Source organism: Triturus cristatus, chromosome 7, assembly GCF_964204655.1.
Source record: "Triturus cristatus chromosome 7, aTriCri1.1, whole genome shotgun sequence".
Classification (NCBI taxonomy): Eukaryota; Metazoa; Chordata; class Amphibia; order Caudata; family Salamandridae; genus Triturus; species Triturus cristatus.
In genome coordinates, this window is record NC_140590.1 from 144,117,838 (window position 1) to 144,145,355 (window position 27,518).

The following is a 27,518-nucleotide window of genomic DNA, read 5'->3' on the forward strand; positions in this document are numbered from 1 at the left end:
CTTATTACGATGAAGTTAGGAAAGCCTCTGACCGCAGGTTGGAAGCTTTCAGAGCCTAATTTCAATGTAGGCAGTCAGAATTGAAACCGGCTGGTCATTCTGGCTGGCAAATGATGGACTGAAGGAGCCTGTCAGCCAGTCAGAACACCACATGTTCCCAATGTGACTGCGTTTACGCCGTCGGGATTACGATGTTTGGTTTCCGACAGGCTTTCTATTCCGGGCTTTCTGTCATGGAAAGCCTGATGGAAAGTGAGTATGGGGGTCCCTAGCACAGCTCCCTTCTCCCAGCGGCCTCCGGTTAGGGGCCGAGGGAGCACCTGTGATGCCCCCCCTGTTGATCCCTGTTGATTCCCAACCTCTGATGAAGAATGTAGCACAAGATTTTTAGCAGCTAATCCATATCTAGCTAGATAAGCACACTTTGTGGGCATTAAATCTGGAAACGATACCTCTCCATTGACACCTAATAAGTTTCATTTTAGTCCTGGTGCGCCTTCTCTAATACCTTGAGGTTTAACCAGGTAATACTCCAACCTGGAAATACTCCATGACTTCGATAACACCAAGGAACATGTGAAATTCCTTTAATCAAAATATGAAAACCAGTACCAGAAATTCTAAATCATTTTCAATATTAAGTAAAGGAATAGTCAGCGCTAAAACCTAAAACAATGCCCTGGTCTAAAAATATACATCTGTCATTAAAGAGAAAGACTTGCAAACCTCCATATTAACAATAAATATTTACACTGATGTATTAGTGAAACTGATGACATATGTTTTAATAACTTGTGGTCCTGAAGCTTCTATATCTTTTGACCACTGACCACAGATGAAAGCAATTGTTCCTGAAACATTTTAGATGGCAGGCCTGATGCTGTGTTGTAAAGTGATGACATCACAGTGGCATGAAGCAGGATAGTAAAATCCTATGAAGAGAGACAAAATACCATACCTTTTGCTGTAACCTTCCTCTTGAGCAAAGGGGAAGGTTCAGTCTATCTGAACTCATGTTTAGACTGCAAAATATACATGAAATTTAATAGTAAGCTTGTGACCATTCCCGTCCCACAGACTTACCATTACTTACTGGTTAAATGGTATAAATGAAACCAAACTCACGTTTGACGTTGACAGAAATTGCAATGGAAGAGGAGCTGCCCATCACATTGTGGGCCACACAGTGGTAGTCCCCGGCATCATCCATGGCTGTCCTCTCAATCTTTAGTGCTTTACCTTCCTGTTTCTCAATCACTTTGTTATTCTTATACCAGGTAAAATGTGTTTCTCCTGGGTTACTGCTATTCACCACACATGACAGTTCCATTAGATGTCCTTCCTCCGGGTCCTCAGCTAGAACAGCATGTACACCTTTGGGAGAATCTATAATAAAAGAGAAAAGTTTTGATGTCTGAAAGTGCTTAACAATTTTAAAAGATTAACTTTGTTGTACTAATAGCACTAGTACAATTATATTTCTGCCACTCCCCTGAACATATATAATTTTCAACAGGCCATCGATTTGGGGGCCTATTTGCAGTAGGGGCTGCCTCAGAACGGAGGTGGTGGGGCAAGGAATGGGTGGGGGTTGGTTGGGGGATTAAAATAAAAAAATAAACTTGCCTTCTCCAATGCAGCAGTATGTCTCTCCTCGTCCTCACTCTTCTACAGCCCTGGACTCCAGATTTCCGGACTCTGCCAGCAATCACGACGCTGCAGGAGCAGCATCGTGATTGGTCTGAGTGTCCTGTTTCGACGCTCAGTCAGTACCTGGGGAGGCTGGGATTGTATATTCCACAGGGCTGTGGAACACAGCCCAATGGAGAAAATCCCAAGTGTGCATGATGGTTTAGCCAGCCCTAGAGGGCCGGTCAAAGCGTTATTGCACACTTAGGAGTGGGAAACCACTCCTGCTTCATTCGAATCAAGGGAGCCCAGCTTTGCCCAGCTCGACCTTGCTAGATTCTAAAGAACAATAAAATGATAATAACTGCTTGTTAGTATCATTTTATTCTTATTTTGGACTGCTCAAACGAGCATTGCAAAATCCATTGAGTGATGCTCTCTCCTCTGAGAGCCTCACTCACTGGACACCTACCTAGATCACACATTCTCTATCCAAGCAGGTGGACATACAGCAGCACAGATCTATGTTCACATTTACACATCAAGCAGAAAAACACAACTCTTATAACATTACGCACCTAACACAGCGCACAACAAGAAAATAATACCAGAACAGCACTTCTCCCCCTAAAGAGTACGGCATCAAAAGACACAATACACAATACTCCACCATAACAACACTGAAGGAGAATGGAAAATATAGCATCACAATATAGGCAACCGACAAAGGGTAACACACCACCCCTGGCACAGAAAATTTGGAGATAGACTCCATGCAGCACAATATTTCTCAGGATACAATTGCACAACATTTACACACATAGGTGCACCCAATATGTCACTCTCACTAGTGTACATCATATTTAGGGACAAAGGGCCCGATTCACAGAACTAACTTAAGACTAAATCCTAAACTTACTACCATTTTGGTATTCACAGAAGGCACTTACTCATTTTGGTTTTCACAGAAGGCACTTACTCATTTCGATATTCACAGAAGTTAGGAGTCCTAACTTTAGGACTTCTAAATGCCTTCTGTGAATACCGAAAGTCTTAAAAATTTTCTCAGTTTAGGAGTCGTAAAGTTAGAACTCCTAAATTTAGGACTCCTAAATGCCTTCTGTGAATAACGAAAGTCTGAAAGTTAGGATTTTTCACAGTTTAGGAGTAGTAAAGTTAGGACTCCTAACTAGGAGAGTTTAGTTGTCTTAAAACCAGTTAACTATTTCATATGTATAATTTGTCATTTAACGTTTTAGGAGATTCATTGGACATGCTTTGACTGTATTTTATAAAATTTGGAGGTTGCCCAGGGCACCATGTTTTTTACATTTCTAATTGTGGTTGTAGGCTCTGAAAGCTAGGTTTTGATATTATAGCATCAAATCAAACCATTGTTAATGAGAGTCCCCCAGCGGGACTCCCATTGACCCTGGTTTGTTCCGCGCCTGTCGCAGGCTCTATGCTCAGTCACATAGGTGGGGCAGCATTTTTGTTGGAACAAGTGGGGGAAGGCTGGATGGTAGGAATTGTGTGGCTCCCTGTGGTCTCTAGAATCTTACATCACAGAAGTTCAAGGAAAATACACAATTGTATACAAAGTTGGAGTTTGCAGGTGCCTAGTTTTCAGAAATGTCTTGGTTGGTAGGTTTTCCTATGTGGCCAGGCACAAATACCGCAGCTACCCCCTTGCCATAACATTCATTTTTTTCAAAGTGAGGTACCATTTTTATCAGGAAATGGAGGAGATGCTGGGAAATTTGTGGCACCCCACAGAAATGTGAGGTAAATGAGTGGTTTTAACCAAAGTTTGATGGTTGCACGGGCTTCCGGGTAAAAGAAACCTGGTGAGAGCCACAGAAGTAATACCACCCTAGACTCTCTGCTTTTAAAAAATGTGCAGGTTTGCTGGCTTCCCTGGGTGATGGCTGATCTAGGGCCCAACATCCACAGCTAACCACAATAAAAAAGGTCAGTTTTCAGGAGAAAAATGTGATGGGTCCATGTTGCATTTTAGGCCCTTTCCTGTTGCAGAGGCTAGGCCCACACACACAGGAAATATGTGGATCTCCACAGATTCCAGTCCTTTCCATCACAGAAATGAGAAGAAAATGTGCGTTGTGTTTTTAGGCATAGTTTGAGGTATGTAGAGGCTTCTGTGTATGAAACCATCATTAGAAACACACAATTCACACTTCCCTGGACACCCCCGGTGCAGGTTTCCAGAAATGTCTGAAAATGGTAGGTTTTGATGGGTAGCAGCTGAGCTGAGGCCCAAAATATACAGCTGCCACCTTTTTAAAAAAAAGCATGGATTCTGCTGGATAATATATGATGTCTCCAGATCCAGTTGCAAGCTGTATTGTGTTGCAGACATTAGGAGCAGCCACACACGTGGGGAACATTTTTATTGTAAGATATGTGGGAACACAGAATAGTAAACGTGTTATTAGTAATTGGATTTCTGTACATTTGTTCCTTCCAAATGTGAGCCAGTGTGAAAGAAAGAAGACATTTTGAAAAAATGCCTCCTGGACCACATGCTAGTATGGGTACCTACAAATCCAGAGAAACACAAATAATAACTGCTCCTAAACCAAGTATCTGGGGTACAATTCAGAAATACATAGGTTTCTCCTATACCCATTTTCCACTTTTGATATTTTACCATATGAATTGCTGTATAGTCGGTGCCCAATGAAAAACCATTGTAAGGTGCTGCTCAGTTGTTGCCTCTGGGAACTTCAAGTTATTGAAGAACCTACGGGGCCGATTCACAGAACTAACTTAGGACAAAATCTTAAACTTACTACTTTTGGTATTCACAGAAGTTAGGATTTTGTCTTAAGTTTGTCTTAAAACAAACTTAAGACAGACTTAAGACAGACTTAAGACAAACTTAAGACAGACTTAAGACAGATTTAAGACAGACTTAAGACAGACTTAAGACAGACTTAAGACAGACTTAAGACAGACTTAAGACAAACTTAGGACAAAATCCTAACTTAAGTCTGTCTTAAGTCTGTCTTAAGTCTGTCTTAAGTCTGTCTTAAGTTTGTCTTAAGTTTGTCTTAAGTCTGTCTTAAGTCTGTCTTAAGTTTGTCGTAAGTCTGTCTTAAGTTTGTCTTAAGACAAACTTAAGACAAAATCCTAACTTCTGTGAATACCAAAAGTAGTAAGTTTAGGATTTTCTCTTAAGTTAGTTCTGTGAATCGGGCCCTACAACTCCTGTATTTCCCCCACAAAAAGAAGGGTCTAGCAGGCATAATGTTATGTCATATTATTTTTATAAACTGGCCATCATGACAAAAAGTTACAGGTGAAAATGTTGTCACACATGGTTGTTTTTTCCTATTCATTTCCAATATTGCTTTATTTCAACAGTTAGATTCTAGGGAAAAAGATTGAGGGATCTACAGAAATGGCCTCTTGCTAAATCCAGATTTCATCTACTCTTAAGAAATCTTAACTTTTTTCTAAATTGTTGTATTAATAGTAGTATTTTTACTATTGTGTACTTTGGGGTTTGTCTACAATCTTTTAGTATTGTTTTGTTAGCTAATGTTGTATTATGTTATCTTATGTATTTTATGATGATTATGAGTAGCATATGTGTAATTTTGGGAATGTTATGCGTTTTATGGTGGGTCTTCTTGTTTACTTTATAGGTTCTTGTCAATGATCGTGTCCTGAGGTCACTGGCAACTATTGTTTTTCTAATTTATTTATTTAAGAAAATTAGTTTTGGTTTATAATAAAGCAATATTTTTAAATTTGATTTCCTTGGGGGTTTCCAGGAGCATTTCTTTGTTTAAACACTTTTAAAGAGGTTGTTATGGTTCCTACGTAGTTTGGATTGCTTCAAGGGACGTGTATTGGATTAGTTCTTATTTTAGTTTTCTTTTAACTTTTTGGAAAATATTTTCCCATTTTTGGTGGATTTATTTGTGTACATGGATATATAAGAGTATCTGCAGCTACTGAACAGTAAGATATATTAATGTATATTATCTACTGGCGGTCGCCAGTAGATAGTTATAGTTAGGACCGTGTTTCCATAGGAAATCCGCAACATTCTATTTGGAATAACTTTGGCGCCAATTGACGAATCCTCGCGAAATTTTCAAAATAGGTGGGGCGCTCCGCTCCGCTCCTTCCCTGAAAGTCTCGGGGGGATTCGTCAAGCGGGGCTGAGAAAAAGGTGGGGTCCCACAACGCGTTTTCCCCATGGATTTTTCCATAGGGACTTTAGTCGCAGCTACAGCCCGAACGGCTGAACAGAATTACGTGAAATTTGGCAGAGAGGTAGCCATAAGGTCAAGGAAGTGCCTTTTGCAGGTCTGGTGTAAATCTGTTCAGTATTTTCTGAGAAAATAGCATTTAAAGGCATATAAATATCTATACGCGCGCAGCGTGCGCGCACTGTGCGCGCACCCTGCCGTGCGCGAGCGCGATTCTGATTGGTTGTTAGATCTTAGTAAACATTCGAATCGGTCGAAACCAGGAAGTGTCAGCCGCCATTTTGTCTCTCGCACTCTGAAGGGGTGAAAAACAAAGGTGGAGAACTTGAAAAGGGGGCAGGGTGGACAGTTCCTAACCCCCTAGCTTTTGTCAGGGGGTCCCAGAAGGACCCCCAAGGGCCAAAAAAAGATTATTTTTTTTTTTGTAAAATCGCGAAGTGCACCGCATGCCCACTACGCGCACACGGTGCGCAAAGCGCACCATGCACGAAGCGCACCATGCGCGAGCCGTGCGCGCACGGTGAAAAAGTAAAAAAAAAATATATATTAATAAATACATAACTTAGCATTAAAAAAAACGTACAAATTCACTGAAAAAACCATAGATTTCACACACGTTATAGTTAGGAATTAGCATTTAAAAAACCGTACAAATTCACTGAAAAAACCATAGGTTTCACACACGTTATAGTTAGGAATTAGCATTTAAAAAACCGTACAAATTCACTGAAAAAACCATAGGTTTCACACACGTTATAGTTAGGAATTAGCATTTAAAAAACCTTGCAAATTCACCTAAAAAACCATAGGTTTCACACATGTTATAGTTAGCAGGACATTTCACTCGTGAAAAACCAATTAAATTCCCCCGTTATAGTTAGTGCAGGCAACTATAACTCACGCGACCGCAATCCACTGCTGATGACGTCAGACATTACATCACTGATGACATATGTGTCTTTCTGTAAAATAAATATTTGTAATATATGTATAGCTAAAGATTAATGGAAGAATACATGGGTAAATAAGTGTCTAAAAACAGTGATGTAATATCTGACGTCATCAGCAGTGGATTGCGGTCGCGTGAGTTATAGTTGCCTGCACTAACTATAACGGGGCAATTTCATTGGTTTTTCATGAGTGAAATGTCCTGCTAACTATAACATGTGTGAAACCTATGTTTTTTTCAGTGAATATATATATACATATATATATATATATTCACTGAAAAAACCATAGGTTTCACAGACGTTATAGTTAGCTGGACATTTCACTCGTAAAAAACCAATGAAATTCCCCCGTTATAGTTAGTTAAGCTAACTATAACTCGCGCACCCGCAATCCACTGCTGATGACGTCACATATAACATCACTCATGACATGGTCACTGACATCACTCATGACATCACTGATGACATCTCAAATGACATCACTGATGACATCACTGATGACATCATCCTTGTGAAAAAGTGGCAGACCTCCTCTCACCCTAATATAACCTTTGATACACAATAAAAAATAGAGACTAAAAAATAAAAAATTAATGGAAATTCCAATACCAGTTTCAACAAACTCTTCTGTAATTCTAAGAACCACATACACATCTACTCATTTACCAACAGTCCTATACAGTCACTCATACATGTACTCACTCATATGTACTCATACACCTGTACATCCTGTTACACAATGCCACTCATCCATAGAGTTACTCACACACATGCTAATAAAGAATCAAACATCCATTTACCTTCATATACAGTTATACACACACCACCACACTTACTTCTACGGAAACTTACACATACTTGGTCTTTTAAACAATCACTTATAGAAACACATACTTATTGATACAGGAACTCTTTCAATCTCTCACTATCACATATACTCACTTATATACACCAATAGTCACATATACTAGTTTAAAACATAACTAGTTACTCATGGAGACACTATTGAGACAGTCATTCACTCACTAACACACCCATACACACACTCATCCACCCATACAGTCCTGCACACATGCTGTCTTCAACACATACAGTGAGTCACTCATTCATGCACCTATGCACTACGTAATTTCCCCCACCAAACCATGCAGACACTCAGACTGACACTCAAAAAACCAACTAATAACCTATATAGACACCCATGTAGCTACTCACCAACCCATGCAGCCACTTATACACAAAGTGAGAGACTGATACAGATATTTACATATTAAAACATTACTCACTAAGCCATGTATTCACTTTGATACACTTTATCAGTCAGTTACAAAATATATTTCTCAAAAGAAATCATCCATTTAAACACTTATATACCCATTTATTCTTCCATCGACCTTGAGATATACATATTTAAAACATATGTAATTTTCAGAAAAACACACATTCACTGGATGATGTCATCAGTAATGTCATCAGTGATGTCATTTGAGATGTCATCAGTGATGTCATCAGTGATGTCAGTGACCATGTCATGAGTGATGTTATATGTGACGTCATCAGCAGTGGATTGCGGGTGCGCGAGTTATAGTTAGCTTAACTAACTATAACGGGGGAATTTCATTGGTTTTTTACGAGTGAAATGTCCAGCTAACTATAACGTCTGTGAAACCTATGGTTTTTTCAGTGAATTTGCAAGGTTTTTAAAATGCTAATTCCTAACTATAACGTGTGTGAAACCCATGGTTTTTTCAGTGAATTTGTATGGTTTTTTAAATGCTAATTCTTATATTTAACGTGTGTGATTTTTTTTTTTTTTTGCAAGGTTTTTTACATCTTTTTATTTTTACTTTATATTCTCTTTAAAGACTATGGTAAAATTTTAAAAATTCTGCAATATATATTTTTTTCACCTTTTTTTTTAACCAAACAGGTAAGATATATTAGTATAACATAGTGATTCTTTTTTTTCTTTTTTTATTTACGTGCGCGTACGGTAAGCTTACTGTAAGCGCACGTTTTGCTTTATGTACGTAATATTTCTACTCTGTTTGCGTATGGTTACGCCATTTACGTAGACGTGCGTACTGCGTACGCGGCGCGTTAGCGCATACGTTACACGCGTACGTTACGCGGAAGTGTTGGGGTGTGCCTGTTATGCGCATGCGCGCGTGCGCGTGTCTTTTATACGCGCATGCGTACTTTTACCGTAAGCGCTCCGTAAGCGTAACGTACGCGCACGGTGGGTCATGTGATGAAGAAACAACACTTTTGATTGGTTTAAACTACTTTCAGTTCTAGAACTCTCCTACACCACACCCATTCCCCTCATTTCTGCTTGTGATCCCTTAGGAGAAGGAGCTGAGTTGTCTTTGGGATACAATGGCAGACCAGCAGTCCTCTTCTTCGAGTGAGGCTAGCAGCACCACCATCAGGCAGAGAAGGAGGAAACAAAAGAGCTCTTTTATATGGGAGTATTTTACGTTTCCAGAGGGCAAGAAAAAGGTAAATGCTCCTTTAGTGACTTGCAAGCTTTGCCAGCATGTACTTTCTAGAGGTAATCCTAACAAGAAGTATTCCTTCGGGAATCACACTATGTTAAGACACCTTCAAGATGTACACCCTAGGACAAATGCTCGACATACTGGAGCAAACCCTTCAGTAAGTCGACCAAGCACATCCACAGCAGATCAGCCGAGTACATCTTCGGCAGCTCAGCTGAGCCCTTCATCTGTGGGGGGAGAATCACCTTTTTCTGGTCCTCTGGAAACTAACCCTCGATTTGCGAGGGTTACAATGCGGTGCTCTAATTGTCATGGTCTAATTGTTCGTGGGGAGACCTGTGTTCCCCTAATTAACAACAGAATAGACCAGCACATTTGTCCTACCAGCTAATATTCCCATTCTTTCTTTCCTCTGTCCCTGTATGAACACAACGGCTCTTTTAAGAGCCAACCTTACCTTTCAACTTTTTTAAATTTTTTTTTAAAAACTTTTTTTTCTTTTTTTTTACCGTACGCGTACGGTAAGCGTATTTTTTTTTTTTTTTTTAAAAACACTAAAAAACAATTACCACATTACAAGGTCCTTGAGGGATTAATAACGAAAAACTGAAAATCTGATTGAGGAGAAGTGGAAAAAAGGGACCATGAAATTTCTGACTTACCTGACCCACCCAAAAAAATAAATATCAATTTAAATTTTATTTAAATTACTAGAAAAATGGTTTTATTTTTCGAAAATTTTCTTTCTCAATCTGAAAAAAAAGGAAAAAGTATTAATATTTAATAAAACATTTTATAATACAGTACACGTATTTACATATTTTCCAAAAACAATTTTTTGCCATTTTTTTGCTGTTTTCAGAATATATTGCATTTCACTATAAATCGTGAAAGCAATTGCATTCATCACTTAACAGCGGGCAAAAAAAAAATAACAATCTCAAAGATTGTTTTAAAAAAGCCCAGAATCTCTTCTCACTTAAACATAACATTATAGAAATGCAAAATATTCAATAAAAATATCATCTAATAACAATAACTATTTCTAAAAAATACCGTCTGACAATTTTGTTACAGAAGCATAATCACAAAAATAATATATCTCAAATAACTCCACAATACATCTGGTTACCTTTCCTTTAGGCCAAATGGTAATTTTTAAATTCTTTTTTGATTAAATTTCCAATGGTAATCCAATAAAATTCCAAAATTTGATTTGTACAGATGTTACCAATTTTCTCTAAAATTTTGGTTTCCGAAAGATTAATTAGAAATTAAATAAGTCCACAATACAATTGGTTACCTTTCCTTTAGGCCAAATGGTAATTTTAAAAATCTTTTTATTAGAAAATTCCAATGGTAATCCAATAAAATGGTAAAATTGATTTGTACAGATGTTGCCAATTCTCTCTAAAATTTAGGTTTCAGGAAGATTAGATAGGAATTTGCTAAATCAAAAGGCAAACGTTGCTTAAAAACCAATTGACAATCATTACACATTGTCCAGCCTTTTTCACATTTTAGATAAACTGTGTAATGACCAGAAGTTACAGTAGGTCCATCATGGAAAATTATTGCAACTGTTACAAAAGTTTTTCCTGAAATTGATAATTGCTGTCCTGTAAACTTCTTTATTAAAGTATCCAATTTTGAACCATCAGCTCTACATCGTTGCATCATTAAAATTACATACTGTCCGTATTCCTTTAAAATTAACGTTGAAAACATGTCAGATTTACACTCACCGCATTCCATGCTATGATTAGCATCTTTAACTAATTTAGCAAAAGTGACTGATTTACTCTCTGGCAATGTTAAATAAATAAACCTTTCAGAATCAACATTAGAGCCACATGTATTGAAACAGTTTTCACAACTATGTTCCCATTTATAAGAGAGACTAAACATATTTTCTATTTGTACCCCTTCTTCTTCCAGTACCTGAAGAAAATACATCAAGAATTTCTGTGCATCTTGCTGTACATTTTGAGAAAACTGTGTACATCCTGAACATACATCTAAACGTTTTCTAATTTCAGTAGCACTTTCTATTTTAGTTCTATCAATACTCAGCTTTTCAAAAAGGAGACTCAGCACAGAACAGAATCTTTTTCCCTGATTTACTATTATCTGCTCTTGCAAACTTTCAAGATAAAATACAACATTCAGCACTACATTAGCGTAGCAGTTAACACCAGAGCTATTTTCAAAATGACAACCAATAACCTCTTCAACATTGTCCTTTTTCTTTTTGCTTGCAATTACATCACTCTTCTTTTGTTTTCTCTTCTCTACATCCTCATTACAGATATTCTCAATTCTCCTTTTCCGAGAAACAACACGTTTTTCCAACACAGGATACTGACCTAAATGAGGAGCATAGGTTCTTCTTAATCTATTATACTCCTTTACACAATTTGCATCAGCACTAACTTTTGAGTCATCAAAGTCTATCATGAATAAACCAGATAATGTTTTCACTCGTGACAAAGCAACATAAGCCATACCTTCTTTGAACACAGTTGAACCAATGTTCACAAAAGCACAATCTACAGTTAATCCTTGAGACTTGTGAATAGTTACAGCATATGCTAGAGAAAACGGAAACTGCTTCCTACGTACATATAAGTCTTTCACAAGCAAAAAACGGACTGAACAACGACAAATGTCTTTAACCTCTTCAATCTGATCAAACTTTATTTTTAAAAATTCAATCCCATCTTTTTTCTGGTAGTTCACAAAACCCACAACTTTACCCATAGCTCCATTCACTAAGCCTTTTTCAACATCCAAATTTCTCCTTAAAAATACTCTACAGTTCATGCAAACATATAGATTTTTTTCTAATCCAGCTGTTTTCGAAATTTTCTTCTCTAGAGAATCCAATTTTTTTCTCAATTCGCCTGTTAATGTAATTGTAATTCTTTCATGCTGAATTTTGTCCACTGCTTCCAATTTCTTAATCTCTTCCTTTTCCAATTTCAAAAGTTCCTCATTGAATATTGAGCATTCACGTAGAGTTGGCATTAAGCAGATTACATTTTTCTTTTCTGCAATGTTCTTGTATATTTTCTCTGCAACTATTTCTTCCTTTGGAAATAAATTATGTAGCAACCAACTCTGTAATGCTTTCCTGCCAACTTCAGTGAGTAGTCCAATTCTGATATCTTTCAGAATACTTGCATAATCTTCATCGTTTGCTTGCCTCATATTAGTAGTAAGTTCCTTGTACTCAAAGAAGGACCAAATATTTGCATTACCAATGCTTCCCAATGACTTCTTTGTGTCTTCATGTGTAACAGTATTAAACACTGGTTGTCCTTTAACTGGAGTAAGCTGTAGAAGATCCCCAAAAACTATGACATGTTTTCCACCAAATAACACGTCATAGTCTCTCCTTAGAATTTGCTGCATTCTTAAATGCACAAAGGCAAGCATTAAGTTTGATACCATGCTCACCTCATCAATAATGAGAACTTGCATCTTCTTCAACACTCTTGACACTTCGAAGCATGCTTCTCCTGTTAGCTTGTGGTATTCTATTTTGTTCTCATGCTCCACTGGTAACATTAGCAAACAATGTAAGGTAATTCCTTTTATGTTATATGCTGCTAACCCAGTTGGAGCAGTAACAACCAACACAAGACAAAGTTGAATCCGTTTTTTGCTGTAGGTAGCTTCTGATGACTTTTATTAAGAAACTTTTTCCAGTTCCAGCTTGTCCGCTCACATACATCCTGATTGGTTCAAATGATGTGCATGAGCACTCTTTTTTTTCATGTAGTAATCCGTGATCAATTTTGTTTCTGATCTCTTCATACATTTGTTGCTGTTCTTCATTCAGTTGTTCTTCCAAATTTGGTAAGTCTATTAATTCTTCTTGAGCTTGATTCATAGCCGTTTCCACTTCAGTCATGGCTATTGCAGCTTCATTTTCTACGATTGGTTGTCCAAGGGGATCTTGACTGAGCGTTCCTGAACTTTGGCTGTCTTGAGAACTGTCTCTAGCTACTTCAGCTGCAATTGTAGCTTCCTGTTCAATTTCCTCATTTAACATTTGGACATAATTTGTGAAAGTACTGCATTCAATCGTATCTTTACATGCATTAAATGAGTCCTCATAGCTCTGGAATTCTCCAAGTAGTTCATCCTCTGAACGCCATGGTTTGAACAGCTGTAAAAGTGCCAAGTAGTAAAATTCCTTTTTGTCAGTAGTGTCGCAACTCAGCTTCCGGTGATTTATCAAACTTCCTTTTGTTTGCTTCACCAAACATCCTTCCTCACCACTGACTTTATATTTTCCATTGTTGATGTCTTCTGTGGCATTCCGTTTAAAAATGAAGTTCTGCAGCACTTCATAGAGACACATGTTTTCAAGGTGATGACTTCTTTTTGGGTAATATGTGTCCAACATGTTTGTTTTTAAAATGTCTGTACTTTCAGGTTCGAACTGTGCTAAATATTATATTTCTCCAACAGATTTCAGTACCCGATTTCTCATTGCTGCAAGGCCTAAACTTGCCCAAATTATTCTTCTTGATTTCGAGTAGAGACTTGCAGAAGATAACCTATCTGAACATTCGTAGGATCCAATTTCTCGATGCGATAACATCTTTAAACTGAAACTGTATAGCTTCTTACTGACAGTCTTCTCGTGAGAAATCTCTTCCCACATTTCTTTCAATTCAGTCTTTTCTGATTTAGTAATGTAAGACGTTACATATCGAGCAACAGCAATGGAATTGTCAGCTACATACTGTATATCCATGTTAGCATTCCACATGGATAAAATGACTGGGTTGTAGTCATTTATATATTTTGATTCTTCTTTTCTTTTTAGGTTGTAGGTATTCTTAGGTGATTTTCTTGTAATAGTATGTCTCACAGCTGACATAAAACTGTTTACTCTTCCTTTTGAAAGAACAGGTCTAGGAAATCCAAATCGACATTTAGTGTAGAATTTATCTTTGCTCTTGTACTTCCGTCGACAGTATTTTTCACACCGATGACTTTGGAAACGTAAAACTTGCTCCTTTAACTTTTTCTCTTCTGTGCTTTTTGGTATAGCACATGTTGCATATTCTTCGATGAAACTTAAAACAGCATCATCAGATTCTGTTCCAAATTTTGGGGCATCCTTGATCCACAACAGCATATGAATATGAGGAGCACCTCTTGCTTGGTACTCTTTTCTCCAAAAGAAATCCACAACTTCTCCAAGAGGTGGATGTTTTTTATTGCAGATGAAGCACATCATAGCCTCAAATCTATGATTGAAATATCTGCAAACATTAACCGGATCCAATGAGCACAGTTCTCCTGCTGTCTTGTATTGGATGTTTTTAATGTTTGAATTTGCCTCTCGTAGAAAATCCAGTAAATCATCCCAAGCGTACTCAGCACAGCTTAGGGTAAGGAACCATGTTGGTGTTCCTAAATTCCGTAACATGCATTTTAATTCTCCATGGCGTCGGTACCAATATTCATTTGTCCCACGCTGACAAGCCATCAGATTGATCAGTTGTGTTGCCAAATGATCATCTCGGTGCTGCACTTTCTCCATAAAATCCTTAGCAGACACATTTTGTAAATGTACTCCACTTTTTAAAATGTGATTTACTGCATAAGATAATGCAGACAAGTCGCTTTCAAATAAAAGATGGAACAAATAAGGAATACTTTGACGAAATCTTGGATCTTCTGCATATAGTCTTGTAGTCCGATACTCAGAAGCTGGAATCTGTTCTGGACGTTCATCGTATCGTCCTCCTTTTCCTGTAGGAAACAGCTGGGGAAAACATCGAGCTTCCAAGCTCTCCTCCCATACACTCACAGGAGTTCCTTTTGCTTTCTTCATCTGAAACAGATCAATAGTGTCTCCCATAACTTCTTTTGAATGAAGAGGATGTATGCTAAAATGTTCATAAATTTCTTCTTCTTTTGACTTGTCCACTTTTTCAATTTGACCAGTTGGTGTTTCTGTGTCTTCTTGTAAATCTTCTTCTTCTTCTTCTATATAAATTGATTCATACCATTTATTATTTTTTTTCAAATACAAATTTGCTCTTTGTACTTTCCGTACATCCACCAGCTCCTGCCAAATTTTCTTGTTCTTTGTAGGTACACCATTAACCAGAATAACTAATGGTTCAGTTTCCAAACTATCTGCATCAATTGTTTCCATATTTTTTTTCAAATCTAATGGCAAATAGACAACTCTTCCTTTTAAACCTCTTAGTAAATCTGAAGGAGGTAATTTACCGGTTTTTGGCTCCATACGTACTACAGTCTGGAACGGATGGACACATTGAATGAGTATAGACTCATAAGTATTTAAATCAGAAAGTTCAGCAGGAATATCATGCAATTCTAAATTATTATGTACAGCTCTTGCTGGCATTTTATTTTCTTCTAACTTGTTATAACAGTATTTACAAATACGTTGATCTTCACCCAAATCAAAACAATTTTCCAGAAATATATATGTTGCAAAATCCTTCCACTTATAATTATCTTCTTCTTCACTTTTTCTGTAGAGATCAACATTCCTGGTTTGATTTTTATAATGAGTTCTGCGGCAACAAATACAAGTAATATTTGGTCTTTCATTAGAGATGATTGCAAATTTTGTTATTTGATCATCAAATTTCTTACTTACAGAGGGTTCTACATTCTCTTCCACATCTTCCTCGATAACTGTGTCATTACCTGCACTCTCTTGTTCTGGACCAAAGTAACTAAACTGAATTTCATCAGTAACCTTCTCTACATCTGATACCGATCCACGGAACAGAGCCCTATTCAATTCATCTAACTTTATTGCTGGACTTTTAGCAAAATACAATCGTCTCACAAACTTTCTCATTTCAGTATGATGAACTGCCAGCATCCTAAAATGGTGAAAAACACTTTGACACACTTTCCTAGATAGACAAGCCAGAGAGTGTCCTTGCAAACCAGTATTCTCTCTCACTCTGCATGGATCTAGACTTTTAAGCACCTTAATCTTCTGTTTAATACTTTTTTTACTATATTCTCTTAGAAACTCACGAAATTTATCAATAGATTCCTGACGCACAGTGCAAATATTACTGCAATTCCAAGTATACACTGGGGCTTTAGGACGTCTCCCCATAACCTCATCCGCCATCACTTGTTCCTCATCTCTTGGAACCATTTTCTCCTTCTCCATTATACAACCATTTTTCACTTCATTAGCACGACCTCTGGTGTCAACTGCATGCAGCAAACTATTACTTTGAAGATAACTCTCTTCATTAAAAAAAGGTTCACTACTTGAACTATGCATCCATTCTCCTAAAAACACTTTACAAAAGTTTGTTCTTTTCACTAGTCTTTTCCTTTTGCTTTGTGATTTCAGTACATTGACCATTTTATCTAATGTACGCATCCTGTTCAAAATTAAAATGAATAGTTTCCTTTTTAATTCTAAAGCCTTTGCTACAATGGCTTCAATTTCTTTTTTTCTCTTATAAAATTTCGCTTTTTTCTTATATTTCTTCACATCCTTTATCAAATTGGACATAACTCTTCTCTGAAACATTTTTCTACGAATCTCTTTAAACGCTGTTAATCTTTATTGTTTCTGAAGGTACATTTGCATTAACTAAATGCTCAATTTTTTCCTGTAGTTTTCTATTTAAAACAGTATTTCCAGTACAGACATGTTGTACATTTTTCCTTTTTTTGAAGATATTTTTTAAAAATTCTTTTGTCTGCTTACCAGAAGACTTTCTCTTTTTCCCAACATGAGCATCTCCAACTAACTTGGGTCCTCCAGTTGTCTTCAAATATAGATTTGTTTTCCGGTTTTTCCTTACTCTGGATTTTGTAGGCATCTTAAATTTTGTTCACTGCTCTTCAGCAATACCTGAAAGAAACTAAAAAAAAATTCCTTTATTTTATTTAAATATATTACTATATTTTTTATGATCTTTTCAAATCTTAAAATACTATGTACCCCTTTCCTACAAGTGAAAATCACAATAAAACTATCACGAATTAAATATCTAAAAACAATTCCTGTGTGCACACAGACTCATGGTGTGATTTTATGCAGAAAAAGAAATTTCTTTGCCAATTTGAAAGCACACTTACTACTCTTTTTTTGGCAAGTGATAAGTACTTTTACAGTCTGACACATTTTCAATCCACTTTTCAGAATCAGAAGAGAGCACATGTCCAAACAGCTTTTTGAGACCATGAACATGTGTAACCTGGGTGAATGACTACACTCCAGAAAAGGCAACCAGCCTTAGTGATGTTGAATGTATTTGCATTACTCACTGCAACCTCAAACACCACTCGGTTGTGAATACTATGCATGATTCTACAGGATAAACAGCTGGGTGTGTGCTAAGAGTCTGCTTCTGCTGAAAAATAGCTGCCCCTTTCCTACTAATGCAAATCTAAAATTACCAGAGTAATACGCAATAAATCTCTGTCAACAATTCCTCTTTGCACACAGAGTCATGGTTTGATATTAGGCAGAAAACGAAATTTCTTTTCCAATTTGAAAGCACACTTACTACTCTTTTTTTGGCAAGTGATAAGTACTTTTACAGTCTGACACTTTTTCAATCCACTTTTCAGAATCTGAAAACAGCACATGTCCAAACAGCTTTTTCAGACCAGGAACATGTGTAACCTGGGTGAATGACTACACTCCAGCAAACGCAACCAGCCTTAGTGATGTTGAATGTATTTGCATTCCTCACTGCAACCTCAAACACCACTCGGTTGTGAATACTATGCATGATTCTACAGGATAAACAGCTGGGTGTGTGCTAAGAGTCTGCTTCTGCTGAAAAATAGCTGCCCCTTTCCTACCAATGCAAATCTAAAATTACCAGAGTAATACGCTATAAATCTCTGTCAACAATTCCTCTTTGCACACAGAGTCATGGTTTGATATTAGGCAGAAAACGAAATTTCTTTTCCAATTTGAAAGCACACTTACTACTCTTTTTTTGGCAAGTGATAAGTACTTTTACAGTCTGACACTTTTTCAATCCACTTTTCAGAATCTGAAAACAGCACATGTCCAAACAGCTTTTTCAGACCAGGAACATGTGTAACTTGGGTGAATGACTACACTCCAGCAAACGCAACCAGCCTTAGTGATGTTGAATATATTTGCATTCCTCACTGCAACCTCAAACACCACTCGGTTGTGAATACTATGCATGATTCTACAGGATAAACAGCTGGGTGTGTGCTAAGAGTCTGCTTCTGCTGAAAAATAGCTGCCCCTTTCCTACCAATGCAAATCTAAAATTACCAGAGTAATACACAATAAATCTCTCTCAACAATTCCTCTTTGCACACAGAGTCATGGTTTGATATTAGGCAGAAAACGAAATTTCTTTTCCAATTTGAAAGCACACTTACTACTCTTTTTTTGGCAAGTGATAAGTACTTTTACAGTCTGACACATTTTCAATCCACTTTTCAGAATCTGAAAACAGCACATGTCCAAACAGCTTTTTGAGACCATGAACATGTGTAACCTGGGTGAATGACTACACTCCAGCAAAGGCAACCAGCCTTAGTGATGTTGAATGTATTTGCATTACTCACTGCAACCCCAAACACCACTCGGTTGTGAATACTATGCATGATTCTACAGGATAAACAGCTGGGTGTGTGCTAAGAGTCTGCTTCTGCTGAAAAATAGCTGCCCCTTTCCTACTAATTCAAATCTAAAATTACCATAGTAATACGCAATAAATCTCTGTCAACAATTCCTCTTTGCACACAGAGTCATGGTTTGATATTAGGCAGAAAACGAAATTTCTTTGCCAATTTGAAAGCACACTTACTACTCTTTTTTTGGCAAGTGATAAGTACTTTTACAGTCTGACACATTTTCAATCCACTTTTCAGAATCTGAAAACAGCACATGTCCAAACAGCTTTTTGAGACCATGAACATGTGTAACCTGGGTGAATGACTACACTCCAGCAAAGGCAACCAGCCTTAGTGATGTTGAATGTATTTGCATTACTCACTGCAACCTCAAACACCACTCGGTTGTGAATACTATGCATGATTTTACAGGATAAACAGCTGGGTGTGTGCTAAGAGTCTGCTTCTGCTGAAAAATAGCTGCCCCTTTCCTACTAATGCAAATCTAAAATTACCATAGTAATACGCAATAAATCTCTGTCAACAATTCCTCTTTGCACACAGAGTCATGGTTTGATATTAGGCAGAAAACAAAATTTCTTTTCCAATTTGAAAGCACACTTACTACTCTTTTTTTGGCAAGTGATAAGTACTTTTACAGTCTGACACATTTTCAATCCACTTTTCAGAATCTGAAAACAGCACATGTCCAAACAGCTTTTTGAGACCATGAACATGTGTAACCTGGGTGAATGACTACACTCCAGCAAAGGCAACCAGCCTTAGTGATGTTGAATGTATTTGCATTACTCACTGCAACCTCAAACACCACTCGGTTGTGAATACTATGCATGATTCTACAGGATAAACAGCTGGGTGTGTGCTAAGAGTCTGCTTCTGCTGAAAAATAGCTGCCCCTTTCCTACTAATGCAAATCTAAAATTACCATAGTAATACGCAATAAATCTCTGTCAACAATTCCTCTTTGCACACAGAGTCATGGTTTGATATTAGGCAGAAAACGAAATTTCTTTTCCAATTTGAAAGCACACTTACTACTCTTTTTTTGGCAAGTGATAAGTACTTTTACAGTCTGACACATTTTCAATCCACTTTTCAGAATCTGAAAACAGCACATGTCCAAACAGCTTTTTGAGACCATGAACATGTGTAACCTGGGTGAATGACTACACTCCAGCAAAGGCAACCAGCCTTAGTGATGTTGAATGTATTTGCATTACTCACTGCAACCTCAAACACCACTCGGTTGTGAATACTATGCATGATTCTACAGGATAAACAGCTGGGTGTGTGCTAAGAAACTGCTTCTGCTGAAAAATAGCTGCCCCTTTCCTACTAATTCAAATCTAAAATTACCATAGTAATACGCAATAAATCTCTGTCAACAATTCCTCTTTGCACACAGAGTCATGGTTTGATATTAGGCAGAAAACGAAATTTCTTTGCCAATTTGAAAGCACACTTACTACTCTTTTTTTGGCAAGTGATAAGTACTTTTACAGTCTGACACATTTTCAATCCACTTTTCAGAATCTGAAAACAGCACATGTCCAAACAGCTTTTTGAGACCATGAACATGTGTAACCTGGGTGAATGACTACACTCCAGCAAAGGCAACCAGCCTTAGTGATGTTGAATGTATTTGCATTACTCACTGCAACCTCAAACACCACTCGGTTGTGAATACTATGCATGATTCTACAGGATAAACAGCTGGGTGTGTGCTAAGAGTCTGCTTCTGCTGAAAAATAGCTGCCCCTTTCCTACTAATGCAAATCTAAAATTACCATAGTAATACGCAATAAATCTCTGTCAACAATTCCTCTTTGCACACAGAGTCATGGTTTGATATTAGGCAGAAAACGAAATTTCTTTGCCAATTTGAAAGCACACTTACTACTCTTTTTTTGGCAAGTGATAAGTACTTTTACAGTCTGACACATTTTCAATCCACTTTTCAGAATCTGAAAACAGCACATGTCCAAACAGCTTTTTGAGACCATGAACATGTGTAACCTGGGTGAATGACTACACTCCAGCAAACGCAACCAGCCTTAGTGATGTTGAATATATTTGCATTCCTCACTGCAACCTCAAACACCACTCGGTTGTGAATACTATGCATGATTCTACAGGATAAACAGCTGGGTGTGTGCTAAGAGTCTGCTTCTGCTGAAAAATAGCTGCCCCTTTCCTACCAATGCAAATCTAAAATTACCAGAGTAATACACAATAAATCTCTCTCAACAATTCCTCTTTGCACACAGAGTCATGGTTTGATATTAGGCAGAAAACGAAATTTCTTTTCCAATTTGAAAGCACACTTACTACTCTTTTTTTGGCAAGTGATAAGTACTTTTACAGTCTGACACATTTTCAATCCACTTTTCAGAATCTGAAAACAGCACATGTCCAAACAGCTTTTTGAGACCATGAACATGTGTAACCTGGGTGAATGACTACACTCCAGCAAAGGCAACCAGCCTTAGTGATGTTGAATGTATTTGCATTACTCACTGCAACCCCAAACACCACTCGGTTGTGAATACTATGCATGATTCTACAGGATAAACAGCTGGGTGTGTGCTAAGAGTCTGCTTCTGCTGAAAAATAGCTGCCCCTTTCCTACTAATTCAAATCTAAAATTACCATAGTAATACGCAATAAATCTCTGTCAACAATTCCTCTTTGCACACAGAGTCATGGTTTGATATTAGGCAGAAAACGAAATTTCTTTGCCAATTTGAAAGCACACTTACTACTCTTTTTTTGGCAAGTGATAAGTACTTTTACAGTCTGACACATTTTCAATCCACTTTTCAGAATCTGAAAACAGCACATGTCCAAACAGCTTTTTGAGACCATGAACATGTGTAACCTGGGTGAATGACTACACTCCAGCAAAGGCAACCAGCCTTAGTGATGTTGAATGTATTTGCATTACTCACTGCAACCTCAAACACCACTCGGTTGTGAATACTATGCATGATTTTACAGGATAAACAGCTGGGTGTGTGCTAAGAGTCTGCTTCTGCTGAAAAATAGCTGCCCCTTTCCTACTAATGCAAATCTAAAATTACCATAGTAATACGCAATAAATCTCTGTCAACAATTCCTCTTTGCACACAGAGTCATGGTTTGATATTAGGCAGAAAACAAAATTTCTTTTCCAATTTGAAAGCACACTTACTACTCTTTTTTTGGCAAGTGATAAGTACTTTTACAGTCTGACACATTTTCAATCCACTTTTCAGAATCTGAAAACAGCACATGTCCAAACAGCTTTTTGAGACCATGAACATGTGTAACCTGGGTGAATGACTACACTCCAGCAAAGGCAACCAGCCTTAGTGATGTTGAATGTATTTGCATTACTCACTGCAACCTCAAACACCACTCGGTTGTGAATACTATGCATGATTCTACAGGATAAACAGCTGGGTGTGTGCTAAGAGTCTGCTTCTGCTGAAAAATAGCTGCCCCTTTCCTACTAATGCAAATCTAAAATTACCATAGTAATACGCAATAAATCTCTGTCAACAATTCCTCTTTGCACACAGAGTCATGGTTTGATATTAGGCAGAAAACGAAATTTCTTTTCCAATTTGGAAGCACACTTACTACTCTTTTTTTGGCAAGTGATAAGTACTTTTACAGTCTGACACATTTTCAATCCACTTTTCAGAATCTGAAAACAGCACATGTCCAAACAGCTTTTTGAGACCATGAACATGTGTAACCTGGGTGAATGACTACACTCCAGCAAAGGCAACCAGCCTTAGTGATGTTGAATGTATTTGCATTACTCACTGCAACCTCAAACACCACTCGGTTGTGAATACTATGCATGATTCTACAGGATAAACAGCTGGGTGTGTGCTAAGAAACTGCTTCTGCTGAAAAATAGCTGCCCCTTTCCTACTAATTCAAATCTAAAATTACCATAGTAATACGCAATAAATCTCTGTCAACAATTCCTCTTTGCACACAGAGTCATGGTTTGATATTAGGCAGAAAACGAAATTTCTTTGCCAATTTGAAAGCACACTTACTACTCTTTTTTTGGCAAGTGATAAGTACTTTTACAGTCTGACACATTTTCAATCCACTTTTCAGAATCTGAAAACAGCACATGTCCAAACAGCTTTTTGAGACCATGAACATGTGTAACCTGGGTGAATGACTACACTCCAGCAAAGGCAACCAGCCTTAGTGATGTTGAATGTATTTGCATTACTCACTGCAACCTCAAACACCACTCGGTTGTGAATACTATGCATGATTCTACAGGATAAACAGCTGGGTGTGTGCTAAGAGTCTGCTTCTGCTGAAAAATAGCTGCCCCTTTCCTACTAATGCAAATCTAAAATTACCATAGTAATACGCAATAAATCTCTGTCAACAATTCCTCTTTGCACACAGAGTCATGGTTTGATATTAGGCAGAAAACGAAATTTCTTTGCCAATTTGAAAGCACACTTACTACTCTTTTTTTGGCAAGTGATAAGTACTTTTACAGTCTGACACATTTTCAATCCACTTTTCAGAATCTGAAAACAGCACATGTCCAAACAGCTTTTTGAGACCATGAACATGTGTAACCTGGGTGAATGACTACACTCCAGCAAAGGCAACCAGCCTTAGTGATGTTGAATGTATTTGCATTACTCACTGCAACCTCAAACACCACTCGGTTGTGAATACTATGCATGATTCTACAGGATAAACAGCTGGGTGTGTGCTAAGAGTCTGCTTCTGCTGAAAAATAGCTGCCCCTTTCCTACTAATGCAAATCTAAAATTACCATAGTAATACGCAATAAATCTCTGTCAACAATTCCTCTTTGCACACAGAGTCATGGTTTGATATTAGGCAGAAAACGAAATTTCTTTTCCAATTTGAAAGCACACTTACTACTCTTTTTTTGGCAAGTGATAAGTACTTTTACAGTCTGACACATTTTCAATCCACTTTTCAGAATCTGAAAACAGCACATGTCCAAACAGCTTTTTGAGACCATGAACATGTGTAACCTGGGTGAATGACTACACTCCAGCAAAGGCAACCAGCCTTAGTGATGTTGAATGTATTTGCATTACTCACTGCAACCTCAAACACCACTCGGTTGTGAATACTATGCATGATTCTACAGGATAAACAGCTGGGTGTGTGCTAAGAAACTGCTTCTGCTGAAAAATAGCTGCCCCTTTCCTACTAATTCAAATCTAAAATTACCATAGTAATACGCAATAAATCTCTGTCAACAATTCCTCTTTGCACACAGAGTCATGGTTTGATATTAGGCAGAAAACGAAATTTCTTTGCCAATTTGAAAGCACACTTACTACTCTTTTTTTGGCAAGTGATAAGTACTTTTACAGTCTGACACATTTTCAATCCACTTTTCAGAATCAGAAGAGAGCACATGTCCAAACAGCTTTTTGAGACCAGGAACATGTGTAACCTGGGTGAATGACTACACTCCAGCAAAGGCAACCAGCCTTAGTGATGTTGAATGTATTTGCATTACTCACTGCAACCTCAAACACCACTCGGTTGTGAATACTATGCATGATTCTACAGGATAAACAGCTGGGTGTGTGCTAAGAGTCTGCTACTGCTGAAAAATAGCTGCCCCTTTCCTACCAATGCAAATCTAAAATTACCAGAGTAATACACAATAAATCTCTGTCAACAATTCCTCTTTGCACACAGAGTCATGATTTGATATTAGGCAGAAAACGAAATTTCTTTTCCAATTTGAAAGCACACTTACTACTCTTTTTTTGGCAAGTGATAAGTACTTTTACAGTCTGACACATTTTCAATCCACTTTTCAGAATCTGAAAACAGCACATGTCCAAACAGCTTTTTGAGACCATGAACATGTGTAACCTGGGTGAATGACTACACTCCAGCAAAGGCAACCAGCCTTAGTGATGTTGAATGTATTTGCATTACTCACTGCAACCTCAAACACCACTCGGTTGTGAATACTATGCATGATTCTACAGGATAAACAGCAGGGTGTGTGCTAAGAAACTGCTTCTGCTGAAAAATAGCTGCCCCTTTCCTACTAATTCAAATCTAAAATTACCATAGTAATACGCAATAAATCTCTGTCAACAATTCCTCTTTGCACACAGAGTCATGGTTTGATATTAGGCAGAAAACGAAATTTCTTTGCCAATTTGAAAGCACACTTACTACTCTTTTTTTGGCAAGTGATAAGTACTTTTACAGTCTGACACATTTTCAATCCACTTTTCAGAATCTGAAAACAGCACATGTCCAAACAGCTTTTTGAGACCATGAACATGTGTAACCTGGGTGAATGACTACACTCCAGCAAAGGCAACCAGCCTTAGTGATGTTGAATGTATTTGCATTACTCACTGCAACCTCAAACACCACTCGGTTGTGAATACTATGCATGATTCTACAGGATAAACAGCTGGGTGTGTGCTAAGAGTCTGCTTCTGCTGAAAAATAGCTGCCCCTTTCCTACTAATGCAAATCTAAAATTACCATAGTAATACGCAATAAATCTCTGTCAACAATTCCTCTTTGCACACAGAGTCATGGTTTGATATTAGGCAGAAAACGAAATTTCTTTTCCAATTTGAAAGCACACTTACTACTCTTTTTTTGGCAAGTGATAAGTACTTTTACAGTCTGACACTTTTTCAATCCACTTTTCAGAATCTGAAAACAGCACATGTCCAAACAGCTTTTTCAGACCAGGAACATGTGTAACCTGGGTGAATGACTACACTCCAGCAAACGCAACCAGCCTTAGTGATGTTGAATATATTTGCATTCCTCACTGCAACCTCAAACACCACTCGGTTGTGAATACTATGCATGATTCTACAGGATAAACAGCTGGGTGTGTGCTAAGAGTCTGCTTCTGCTGAAAAATAGCTGCCCCTTTCCTACCAATGCAAATCTAAAATTACCAGAGTAATACACAATAAATCTCTGTCAACAATTCCTCTTTGCACACAGAGTCATGGTTTGATATTAGGCAGAAAACAAAATTTCTTTTCCAATTTGAAAGCACACTTACTACTCTTTTTTTGGCAAGTGATAAGTACTTTTACAGTCTGACACATTTTCAATCCACTTTTCAGAATCTGAAAACAGCACATGTCCAAACAGCTTTTTGAGACCATGAACATGTGTAACCTGGGTGAATGACTACACTCCAGCAAAGGCAACCAGCCTTAGTGATGTTGAATGTATTTGCATTACTCACTGCAACCTCAAACACCACTCGGTTGTGAATACTATGCATGATTCTACAGGATAAACAGCTGGGTGTGTGCTAAGAGTCTGCTTCTGCTGAAAAATAGCTGCCCCTTTCCTACTAATGCAAATCTAAAATTACCATAGTAATACGCAATAAATCTCTGTCAACAATTCCTCTTTGCACACAGAGTCATGGTTTGATATTAGGCAGAAAACGAAATTTCTTTTCCAATTTGAAAGCACACTTACTACTCTTTTTTTGGCAAGTGATAAGTACTTTTACAGTCTGACACTTTTTCAATCCACTTTTCAGAATCTGAAAACAGCACATGTCCAAACAGCTTTTTCAGACCAGGAACATGTGTAACCTGGGTGAATGACTACACTCCAGCAAACGCAACCAGCCTTAGTGATGTTGAATATATTTGCATTCCTCACTGCAACCTCAAACACCACTCGGTTGTGAATACTATGCATGATTCTACAGGATAAACAGCTGGGTGTGTGCTAAGAGTCTGCTTCTGCTGAAAAATAGCTGCCCCTTTCCTACCAATGCAAATCTAAAATTACCAGAGTAATACACAATAAATCTCTGTCAACAATTCCTCTTTGCACACAGAGTCATGGTTTGATATTAGGCAGAAAACGAAATTTCTTTTCCAATTTGAAAGCACACTTACTACTCTTTTTTTGGCAAGTCATAAGTACTTTTACAGTCTGACACATTTTCAATCCACTTTTCAGAATCTGAAAACAGCGCATGTCCAAACAGCTTTTTGAGACCATGAACATGTGTAACCTGGGTGAATGACTACACTCCAGCAAAGGCAACCAGCCTTAGTGATGTTGAATGTATTTGCATTACTCACTGCAACCTCAAACACCACTCGGTTGTGAATACTATGCATGATTCTACAGGATAAACAGCTGGGTGTGTGCTAAGAGTCTGCTTCTGCTGAAAAATAGCTGCCCCTTTCCTACTAATTCAAATCTAAAATTACCATAGTAATACGCAATAAATCTCTGTCAACAATTCCTCTTTGCACACAGAGTCATGGTTTGATATTAGGCAGAAAACGAAATTTCTTTGCCAATTTGAAAGCACACTTACTACTCTTTTTTTGGCAAGTGATAAGTACTTTTACAGTCTGACACATTTTCAATCCACTTTTCAGAATCTGAAAACAGCACATGTCCAAACAGCTTTTTGAGACCATGAACATGTGTAACCTGCGTGAATGACTACACTCCAGCAAAGGCAACCAGCCTTAGTGATG

General features: G+C 37.7%; 1 protein-coding gene across 1 annotated transcript in view; it reads right to left on the minus strand.

Annotated features, from left to right (window-relative positions):
- LOC146809061 (B-cell receptor CD22-like) overlaps positions 1 to 27,518 on the minus strand; it is a 656,591-nt gene that overhangs the window by 218,069 nt on the left and 411,004 nt on the right. Inside the window, exon 5 of the mRNA XM_085615863.1 lies at positions 1,126 to 1,386. Within this exon, the coding sequence (XP_085471989.1) occupies positions 1,126 to 1,386 (261 nt within the window). The remainder of the gene's footprint in view (positions 1 to 1,125; positions 1,387 to 27,518) is intronic.